At 34.5% G+C, this 11,563-nt stretch overlaps 1 protein-coding gene across 3 annotated transcripts in view; it reads left to right on the top strand.

Moving 5' to 3' along the window:
- The window catches only part of LOC149418567 (CREB-regulated transcription coactivator 3-like), a 92,446-nt gene extending 81,142 nt beyond the window's left edge, over positions 1-11,304 (top strand). For all 3 annotated transcript variants that reach the window (XM_089638847.1, XM_089638848.1, XM_089638849.1), the window contains 3 exons: positions 8,528-8,593; positions 9,547-9,673; positions 10,395-11,304. In XM_089638847.1, the coding sequence (XP_089494973.1) occupies positions 8,528-8,593; positions 9,547-9,673; positions 10,395-10,618 (417 nt within the window). In that variant the 3' untranslated portion in view covers positions 10,619-11,304. The remainder of the gene's footprint in view (positions 1-8,527; positions 8,594-9,546; positions 9,674-10,394) is intronic.
- The last annotated feature ends 259 nt before the right edge of the window (positions 11,305-11,563 follow it).

The raw sequence follows: 11,563 nt of genomic DNA on the forward strand, positions 1-11,563 counted from the left end.
TCATTTTGAACGTCAACTATGCAAAATTTTATCTAGAAATATTAAAATTCTGCTTTAACCTCTGGAAAACCGTTTGTGCACCAGTGACAAGAATTTTTTCCCGCCGACAAACCGTTAATGAGCTTTTGGCATTGGAATTTCGCCCTAGCTGGAATCTTTTGATATGCAATTTAAACCTGTTTGCCATGAGAAAGTGCATAAATTTTTTTAACAGAATCGCTTGCACTTGAAACAGTTAATTTTTTAATCGGTTATTGATTTCCCTCAAAAAGGGTCTGGTGTTCCACGGGTTAAGGGCTGGGAAAAGGGGATGGTTTTTCGAAATCTCATTAGACAGTGAACTTCCTCTTGTATTGAAGGTCAAGTGTGCAAAATTTCATCAATCTCATAATAAAACTATTGATTTGTATAAAAAACAAAGCCATGCCACCCGCCACAGATACTCTTCTTTACATATACAAATTATTTTCTTTCTTCTCCTCTTGTGACGTGCACAGCTTTACAGCATGGAATTACAAGCCGGTGGTTATCATAAAAAAAATTACTCCAGCAGACAACATAACATCCACATAATATTTGTGTAGCTTCCATTACAAACAGTTGGTAGTATTTCACGCTAACATAATATGTTGTAGTATCGACACTTCATTCTAGAGTAGGTTTGAACACTTTCCTGTGTGAGCTACTTGTGAGTGATAATATTGATAGTTTAGTTGAGTTTCTGTGGACCTCACTGCTTAATATAACCCAACCTTATCTCTTGTTTAAGAGTCTCTGTCCACTCTATGACAAATAATGTTCCGTGTCATGCGATTACTAAATACATAATGCTACATACATCTGCCACGCTACAGAGAATGGGCATGTGATTAATGCAGACAAATTAAGTCACCATTATACGTTTATAAGCTGTGGCAACTTTTAATCTTGGCTAAGAAACAGCTCATCAATCTTTGAAACATTAAAATACCATCCTAGATGGCCACCATGATAGCTGGTGACATAAATGCGTTTAGGGTTTGGCAGAAGCTCTTTTCTTTAATGAGTTTCATTTGATAATATAATTATAATTTATAATTGAAAGCATTATGCGTTGACGAACACAAAGTGATTGAAGTTTTGGTCATTATGAACAATTTAGAATGTCTAAATAACACTAATGTCTGTAACGCGTTGAAACTGGTCCAGTTAAAATAATTATGTATAGAATCATTAACATCAAGCGTAATAACTTGATCATTATGCTTGACAGCTGATCACAATTCAATTAGAAGTTAAAACGGGCTGAGAATCTGCATTTAACTGGAACCATTCAAATATCAAAATGGCACTGTTTGTCGATTTGATTTTCAATCATATTATTTTCCATCATGTATGAATATTAGAAATATTTTTTTTTATGAAAATGTTGGTGGCATTTGTGTATCATTTATTTGTATTGTATGTGCCGTGTCCAAACATCATGTTGTGTTTTCTCTTTTCTCTTGTGCCTCATAACCTATCCGCGCTAACAGGGAGTGGTGAGTGTGCCCATATATTGCCTGACCTTAGACCCTCACAGTGTTATTGCCATAAGTCGGACTGTATGCTTCTGCTTTCATACCTCATCCCTAGAATATACCATATTATATAGATCTAGTTAATGCCAACCTCACTCTCGGTGCCAGTCATATTATATTGTGTGCGTGTGTGCGTGTGTCTGTATCTGTGGTTACATGTTCACTGTTATAACAGTCAGTCAGGGGTGTGCAGTCCGTAGTGTCTGATGAATGGTATGTGTTTACGAAACAATTTCGTAGATGTTGGTGATGAATGGTATGTGTTTACGAAACAATTTCGTAGATGTTGGTGATGAATGGTATGTGTTTACGAAACAATTTCGTAGATGTTGGTGATGAATGGTATGTGTTTACGAAACAATTTCGTAGATGTTGGTGATGAATGGTATGTGTTTACGAAACAATTTACAAGTCCTCCGATTACGGGAAGGCTATTTTTTCGCTAGGTACTAATATTTTTTAGAAAGTACGTGTTTTTAAATTTGCTATTCATGTAATAAACAATTACAGAATGAACCTAGATTGAAATTCAAGTTGATTGATATTGGGCAATAATATGTTTTATGGATACATAAATCTTTGGGAGTAACCCCATGGTCCATAAACAAGAAGTGTTTATTTCCATAAATTTATGGAAAACTTACCTTTTTTCTGAATTTATTTTCCTTTTTCGTTTTTTTGGGACATGCATCACTTTTCAATCCCTGCAATCTAGTTACCTAACCTTACATGAGCTTACCTTATTGAAGGTTGAAACCTACAAGTTTACGTAATTATGGTTACAATATCACAATTACAATTTTAGCATGTTTTTTTTGTGTACTGCAGTAATAAGTTCTAATTCTGGACGCAATCCAAGCAATTATTCTATCAAGTTTTTCAGACAGTTTTCGGTTTCAAAATCTATTATTTGTCCATAAAATAAAATGTGTTGAAATAATAATTTTACAACATGTAATACGAATCAGATCTTATTTTATAAAGCTTTCTTCAGACCCACAATATAAAACCACTGAATAGTAAATAATATGTACCTACTTATTTGTCATATTTCTATACAAGCAAATAGTTAAGGTTTTAAAAAATTTCATCTAATTGTAGGGGCTCTTATTCTGTACGTATGATTTAAGATCTTCATGGCAACACTTTTTTTGTGCATAATATCTACCTGATGAGATAATGATGAGTGACACTCTAGATTTTAAGATAAGCGCCTCAGTCAATGCTTTGAGAAAGGTCTATCCCCAATTTGCTACAAAATGCACACTAATTGAAGCTATACACAACTGTTTACAGTGACTAGGGAAATATATAGTGATATCAACCCGGTCCTTTGAACTAAGGCCCTTTGTATACAGAGATACTTGCAAGCTACGTGACTGCAATGCAACCTCAAGTCACCTACTGATATGCCACTCTTTAAAGCTGGTTTCCGTACACCGCGCTACCCCAATTATACTGAATTTGATCATTTTTTTCAGTTGCAATTGTGAAGTTAATACGTTGTCAAGTGACTAACGATGAAGACAATATTGTTTTTCTTTATCTTCATTATAAGCATAAAAAACAATCTAAAATAAGATTTTGGGTTCACCCATATAATGAAATTAATAAATGCTATTAAATTGACTATTTTTTCCAACTTCAATCCAGCCTTCTTTGCTAAATCCTTTCTCATGTATTCCGGTAAATTATATAACTTGGATATATCCCACCTCAAAAACAAATTTAACATTAAGGCGATGCACTACGTCGTGTAATATTTTAAATTGAGCCGCTATCAATAACAACCCTTACGTAGATGGCGATAAGGTTTAAATTCCCGCTTAACACCATCCGCCTGTTTTGATTTATGCAAGAAAAAAACATGGCCAAAAAGTGCCTTTTATTTTATTTTGTGGATGTTCAGGCATAAATATTTAATTTTTTTCGATCATTTTATAAATAACTTAATTTGCCACATTATACAATAAAATCATAACCGAAAATGGGTTCTTAAGTAGGAGATTTTGAACTTTAAAGCAGTTTTCATAGGCCTTATACATTATTTTTTTCTGGGCTTATAAAAAGACTTATCTAAAAAATACTCGATTATTTCAAAGGCCAAGATGTATTCTACTAGCAGTATTTAATTAAAGCATCTGAAACATTTCTAGGTGATCAAATTTTCAAACCAAAAACACATGATTTTGCATTACTACGTATGGCATCGCCTTAAAATCATTTTTGGACACCATTTCTGTCAAACGAGTTGTAGATACGTATGCAAATAGTGTAGCGTGCTACCAGCACTGTCGGTACCGTGCAACTGACGTCAAACCCAAAGTTGACGCATTATGTTGTGTACGAATCCTAGCAAAATAGTATGGCGGATACTCACGAGCGATGTGTATGCCACGCGTACAAAACTTGAGTCGCTTGTAAGTATCTCTGTATGAATGGTCTAAGATGTTTAATGTGGTGAGGTGGAAAAACAATTATTCTTCCATCAACTCGACTATAGTATAATAACATTGACTGCTTGTAACGCTACCATCACATTGGACACTAACGTATTGCCTATTGTGTGCTAGCATATGCCAAATAAAGCCCAACCATGTCTTTAGAAGTACCAACATATATGTATAATAACTCACTGCTTTATTTTCTTCATCAACTAAAAATCAATTTAATATTATTAATTATGTATGTATAACACAAATGCATCTTTTCATTGCCGGTATTCCGGACACATAATCTTTACCCTTGAGTATTCCCAATATTTATCATTATAACTCATCTATGAACATTTTTCTATTGATTAATTTCATCATTTGAACTAAATATATATATTTTGTAAGTATTGAATGCTCATTGGTTGAATATAATTAAGGTTGATGATCCCAAATGAACATTTAGGTGATAGAATATACGTTCCAATCTTTAGTTTCACAAACACAACACCTTATAACTTTGTCACACGACCATCACTCTGCAAAACACGAGCGCCAAGTGCGAGTGAAAGGAAGGAAACTCACCTGCTGACAACAATACGTAACCTACTTAACCTAGTTTTTATTTCCATCACTTTTTAAAGGTGTGTTGAATTGTCATTTTGTTGAGTTGTCCGGCTTCCATGCCACTCGTTATGTTGTGAGGAAGGCTTATTCCCATTGAATCTAATTCGCTCTCAATATAAATTTTTTAGGGCATAAACGCTTTGACAATTTTTGCACATTCATCTTAAAAAATTGAATGATCTTTCAAATTGATTGCTCAAAAACGGACAACATGAATTTGTACACAAGGTCCATAATATTGTATTTTTATTAAATTTTCGTTTCTATTGAATTTGGGCCTACTCTAAATGATGGATTTACAGAAGTATTGACAGGGGCCTAAATAAAAAACACTATGATGATTACTGTTTTGTTGTCAACGAGACTAGCCGTCTCTAGTTTATTAGATTCTTACGTGCCGGTGCAGCTTTGGTATAGTTAATCCAGCCTTAAGAGGGTTTTAACCATACTTATGCTGTGGTAATAAGTGAAGTTTTTCACTTATTGCTGCGTCATATTTACACTGCCGTTATAGGTAACAATGTATGTTTTAAAAAACGAGAACGATTTTTGCAGCGTACCTCCCAACTGAATTCCTAGGTTACCGATTTATGTATGTTGGTTAAATTGCAGCTGATCAATTAATTGGGAAGATTATTCAATATTTGTTTTATTACTGCATAGCATTAATTCGAATTGATAATCAGCCCATTGCTTGGTGCTGATGCAGTAGCCGTTCAACCGTTCAACTATAAAGATATTAAATATTAGCTGGTGAGTCTCCTGGGTGAAGTTGTTTAGTTGTTTGGATGGATGCGTGCGAGATCCAGCTTGAGAAGGTGCCACGAGCCAGCGGCAGTATATTAAACCTTGGTCTGTGTATGTCCAATGCTAATCCTAAAGGACTGGGCACAACTGGTGCAGAGTCTCTTGGATTCCGGGGTAACTTGGACCACTCAAGTCCAGGTGAAGATAAAACACAATGTTTCTCTCTTTACTTATCTGTTCAACAGATATTTTTATCTAATTTTGCCAATTTTTTCGCTCCAGCCAGTTTGATATTTATATGTTTTATCCGTACATTTACATATTTATTCTTTGTGTCTCTGTGTTCTTCGTTCATTGTATATACAGTATTTTAGTTGTACATAGCTGTTCCTGATTCGCCAATACTTAAAAACTATTCTTAGCTTATTATATTCTCGCCTGTTTGATATTCAATTTCATACACGATTCCTACTGTTCGCATGACTTCTGTCTTTTGAAACATTTTTTTAATTAAAAAATCTTTATTTACAGCAGATATTATTTATTTTTAAATATGCTTACTTAACTTTTGTATGTATTTTACATTGTTAGATATTAATTATTATTGATTTGAAGGAAACCATCACGCATCGGGTTTGCACAAATAATCTACAATGAATATTTACTTTTAATGTTCCATTACGTGTGGTATTACCATGTTTGTGTTTAATTTTGTCTCTTAAAACATTTGCCACACCGTTTCATTCTCTGTTCGCATCATGTATGAACTTCTTCTATCTATGATTATCCTAATTAACTATCATATTTATGTATTTCATAATTACGTAAGATGTCAGTGTTATTTATTAATAATTTCAGCGTGTCACGCTGGGGATCAAAAAATTTCATTTTGTTAAAATTTTATTATATTAAATTGAAATTCCTCATGAAATGGTATAGAATGATATTTACTACACTTTTCAATCAGATGTCTGACACAATTTGATGACGATATGAAAATGAGATAGACAGGGTTGGATAAAGCAAAGTTCATTTTTTTTTTGAACATTACACAATATTACAAAGTTTGCATTAAAAAAAGGGTAAATAAAAACTAAATTACGCAAAATAATAAAAATTGTAGCTACTTCAAATTTGCAGTGTCAGGTTGTCATAAACAGATTTCAGTTAAAAAGTTTTTTGTTGTTTATCAACAAATGCCTGACACTAGCATTTTTGTTTTTATGTGTCTTAATTCTATACCTTCCAATAAGAATGGTTGTAATAGCTACAGAGAAAGGTGATTTTATTTGCCAACATTTATTTAAGAAGTGGAAGATTGACTGATGTTTCAAAGTTTATTTTTAAGAGCACCGGAAATCCATTATTAAAAATGTGTGAACCATTCTAGAAAAGCATTTTTTAATGAACTTTAGCACTCAAAAAAATTGAGTCAGAAATATTAAATGCATGAGTATTTCTAGAGGTTTATATATTTCAGTTTTCCCTCCTTTTGCCAGTACACTAGAATGACCCCACCTCTGCTGGAAGGCGTAATTAACTGGAAGTTGAGCCCTTTACGAAATAACAGTTGTAATATTCAGTTAAAGTCACTTACAAGGTTTTGTTAAGGAATGAATAAATTAATGCAAATCTTGGAAGTAGAAATTTACCCACTTCCCGACATCCTATCGAGCTGAAACTCGACAGATAGACTTGTTGTCAATGACAATGCATTCTATCAACTTTTAGTGGAAAATACGCGTAAATATATAAAAATACAATACAGCAGTTAATATACAAAATAAATGTCGGTCGTACCCAATCTTGATTTGGCGCAGTTGTTAGCACAGTTGACTCCTGTCCCTGGGGAGGGAGGGTCAATCTAGAATCAATAAATAAATAAATTTAAATACATCAACATATTAATAAAATTTTAAATTAGTAAAAATACTTTTACAGATTGATTTTTTATTGTCATTATCACAGAAAATAATCTGTTGTTTTACATCAACTTCTTATACTGATCTTATATTATGTATGTTTAACTGTTTTTCTTAATTTTGCTCAACGTTAATTAATTCAGCGATTAATTAGACACTCGGTCTGGGTATTTCAACGGGATAGATTATCGAGATTGATGTGGGGTCATTTTTGATGCGGTGATAGTGCCAATATTGTATATTCTATTTCAATAATCAATTTGTCAACTAATGTTGTGCCTGCCAAGTGAGATTACACTATTTCCACAATTTTGCATGTTCCTTCGATTTTGCACCTTACACAAGTAGGTAGGTATATTGTTTCTGAAGATTTACAATTAATTATATATTAAGTTTAGTACTATATGTGTGGCAACATTGCCCATTCTTTTATTTATTAATCCTGTCTTTAGGCTCTTGGAAGCAGCTTGTTGCGTATTTTTTAAATTTATTTTCAGGAAGAGCACTGTATTCCATATAATTTATTGCATTATGCAATAAAGAATGTGTAAATAAATTATTTATGCTATTGTTTTGTATTGATATTAAGTCTGCTTAGGGCCGGTATTATAAAGTCTATCTTAGATTGCCCCTGAAGGTAGAAATACCAGACCACAATCTGCAGTACATAATAATATATATATTACCTACATCTGGCCGCTAACACTGTTATCGGGAAGATTTTTTGGTGACTGCCAAACTATTTTTTTCCAACCACCACTTTGAAAATAGCACAATCAATAGTTTGTGGCAACAATCCAAAAGTGAATTTTTTTTTCTGTAATTTTTTTCATGATGAATACGAATACCAGTTTAGTAAAAAAACATAAGCTGGTTATCTGTAACCTGAAAGTGTTTATAATTCAGCTTTTAGGTTATCTTGCAGATAAGAAATAGGCGGTTATCGCTTACATTTCTTTGTCATTGTAATACTGGCCCTTAATCTTCTGAAGTAAAATTTTATATTTATTATGCTTACTTCAACAAATAGCTGAATTGGGGTTACTTCTTTAATAATTGCAAAATCACTTTGTCGTTTTACATAATTATTTGTTTTATTTAAATTTCAATTGGGGTTATTTTATAAATGGTATTTGAAAAAGTCCATCGATTAGATGATTCAGTTTACAATATCCAAGAAGGATTGAATTATACGTAATGCTTTATGTTTAGAACTAACCCACTTTGCTTTGTGTTTCAGATGGATTCACCAGCGTCGAGTTACATGAACAATGTCAATTCCAACCAAACACAATTCAACTTGCAGGTATGTTTACTCCTACAATTAAATTATCTAATACATTGACTGTAAAATACATTCCCGTATTTGGATTCAAATACGGTTCAAAAACAAAAAACCCTTCCCTAGCGTCGTCCTGAATGAAGTGCGGAGCAAACTACTAATAAATATTGCCATTTTTGCGCATGACAAGAGACGTGCTTATTTTACTTGTGGTCTAACTAACTGCAAATCAGGCTATAGTTTTGTTGATTATTTTGACATTTGTCTGACTAATTAACCTAAATTTGATTTTATTTTGATTAAATTTGTTCTTTAATTTTGCTTTTTTTGGACTGCGTTTCATTTTTAAGGTCTGCGCCCAAGGTTTTAGAAAATATATACCTAACAAGGTTTATATAGCACTTCTCGAAAAAAAAACGCATCAAGCCCGTGACATAGCTAGAAGTCCTGAAACTAGTGATGGTTGGTACATGAAGTAGGTTGTCACTATTCCGGTTACTGGAGGCCGATGTAGAACCAGTTCTCTTTATCCATTTACTTTTGGAACTGGTTCTTCAAAAAGGAAAATAAAAAAACAATGGGGAGGCCTCTAGAATAATTCTTCAAAAATTGAACCGGTTCCTCAAAATTTTCAAATTAATATGTATATTTTTTTTAATTTTATAATATTTGGAACCTTGTTAAGTATATATTTACTAAGAACCTTGGTCTGCGCCCCAGATACGTCTAAAAAGTATTTATTGGTAATCTTGGATGCCTAACAAGAGTGTCCATTCATTTATCCTGTTTGATTATGTACTCTTATGAAATGGAACAGTTTTATTTCCATCGATTCATCACTGGACATTTTTGAGATATTGTGGGCACAGTTCTTAAGTAGACCTATTGTGTATTTCTCTACTATTTGACTTGAAGTTGGTCAGTGATTGACTGTTCTAGTCCCTCTTAATGACTGATGTGTGTGTTGCCTGTTCTAGACGATACCAGGTGGAATGGGGGATGGAGACGGGGGCGGGGGAGGGGGTGTGTGGGCGGGCGGGGGGCCCTGTCTAGCGGGCCCTGCGCCCAACACCCCAACCACCATACCAGACATCATACTCACAGGTAATTGATACCGGGTGGAATGGGGTAGGTATGGATGCCGCCACCCCGGGAACCAACACATCACCCCAAATGGTTTGCTGCATTTGGTGACTTTGCAGGGGTGCCCGGGTTCATAGGATGAGGTTTGTCCTGGTCTTGGCGGCCAATGCGTCTGTCCATCTACTGCGTGGCGGGCAGGATTGGGAGAGTCCAGTTGAGGGAGCTGGACTCTCTCGACCCATTATATTTCACCGCAGTGAGAGGGCACAGCATCTCCAAAGATGACCAAGGCTCTATAGGACATACGGAAATGATTTTCCTGTGTGGAGTTTCCCTCCAGTTTTTCCAGATTTATGGATTGTTTGTTTAAAGCCTCCGGTTATCTTGAAATCGTCAGCCTCTCTGATTTGTGAATCACCCGATGATACTGTGGTTCCAACGGTCACCTGTAGTTCATACCGCTTGCCCAGCATAGTTCCACTTCAGGTTGGAGATTGGGCTGATAATGTCTACCACCTTTATAAATATGTACAGTGCAGTTTGGTGAATTAATTACCCCAAGGGTGTTCTTTATTGGTTATTGCATAAGGTGGCCTTGTTAAAGAAAGTTTTGTGTTTTTAATTGACTCCTTAAAGTTGGTAGTGAAATGTATATCATGGCTTGGTTCTTGGTTCTCAGTCTATGTTTGCTTTCATTCCTTTTGTTAGTACAGGAAGTATACATTTGTTTGTTTGTTTGCAGACTTTTCCAATTCGACGGGGAGCGGAGAGATGAACAAAGACTTGCTGAACAAGGAGTTGGGCCTGGGCGGGCAGTTCGACACACCGCTGTTCCCGGATGATGAGGGTCTGCGAGACAGCCTGGGCACCATCGACTTTGACGGCTTCCAGATGCTCACAGACCCCGGCATGAACGTCATCTCCGACCCCAGCACCGAGGACGTCTTCAGGCAGGACCGCTTGTAGTGAAGTAAGAGTGTTGTGGTCAAACAAATAACTTTATCATACCGTGTATGATAAATCTTACCTACACTACACTGGGACTGCTGTGACTGCCAGCCAATCTTATTGACTTTAGTTATTAAATTACGTTACGTTAGTGTTTCGATTTAAGGATAGTCGCACACTCGAGTGACTGCTTCTAGTTCTAGGTGTACTTCTCTTAAGCCAACTGTGGACTGCTAGGAAGACAATGTGTGTCATACAATGATGAACTCTGAAGTGGACTTATTAGCGTTATTTGAATATTTCAATTGAAAGCACAAATCGTTGTGTAAAGTTTTAGTTTAACGGATGTGTGTTGTGTTGGACGCGACTGTGTCACGATGCCCGTAGTCAATCAATCTACCTACTATTCAAATCTCTATGTGATGTTATCTCTATCTCTAATCTAATCTAATCTATTCTAATCTTACCAGCTGGACCCAACATATTCAATGTCGAAAATGGTTTCTTTAAAACTTACTTTGTTACCAAAAAAAATTATCTGGCTTTGTTAGCCTCCTGTTACCATAAAGTATATGATACTTTGACCCTTGACACTTACATTGTCATCAAATATATTTTATTTTATAATATTTTATATTTTTGTGTTGTGAGAATTGTCTCAAATTGTTATATTTTTTTTATTAAAATAGTTTTATTTAATTTGATTGTTGTTCTTTTATTTTCTTTTTATTATTTCAGTGCAATAATAATGGGGTAATTTATAAAGCACCATTTTTGTGAAAAATCATCCGAATGACGCTAAAACATTATTATTAATTTTATCTACACATTTTCACACTTTTTTACAATTTAAAAAACGTGTACTTTCATGTGTTGTTAACTCCTCAGGCCTCTGCCATATTTTGACAAAAGGTCGGAGTATTTCTGCTTTGCAATAAAATCCAATAAATGGAATATATCTAA

Source organism: Hesperophylax consimilis, chromosome 13 (assembly GCF_061612785.1).
Source record: "Hesperophylax consimilis isolate HC1 chromosome 13, BYU_Hcon_1.0, whole genome shotgun sequence".
Lineage (NCBI taxonomy): Eukaryota > Metazoa > Arthropoda > Insecta > Trichoptera > Limnephilidae > Hesperophylax > Hesperophylax consimilis.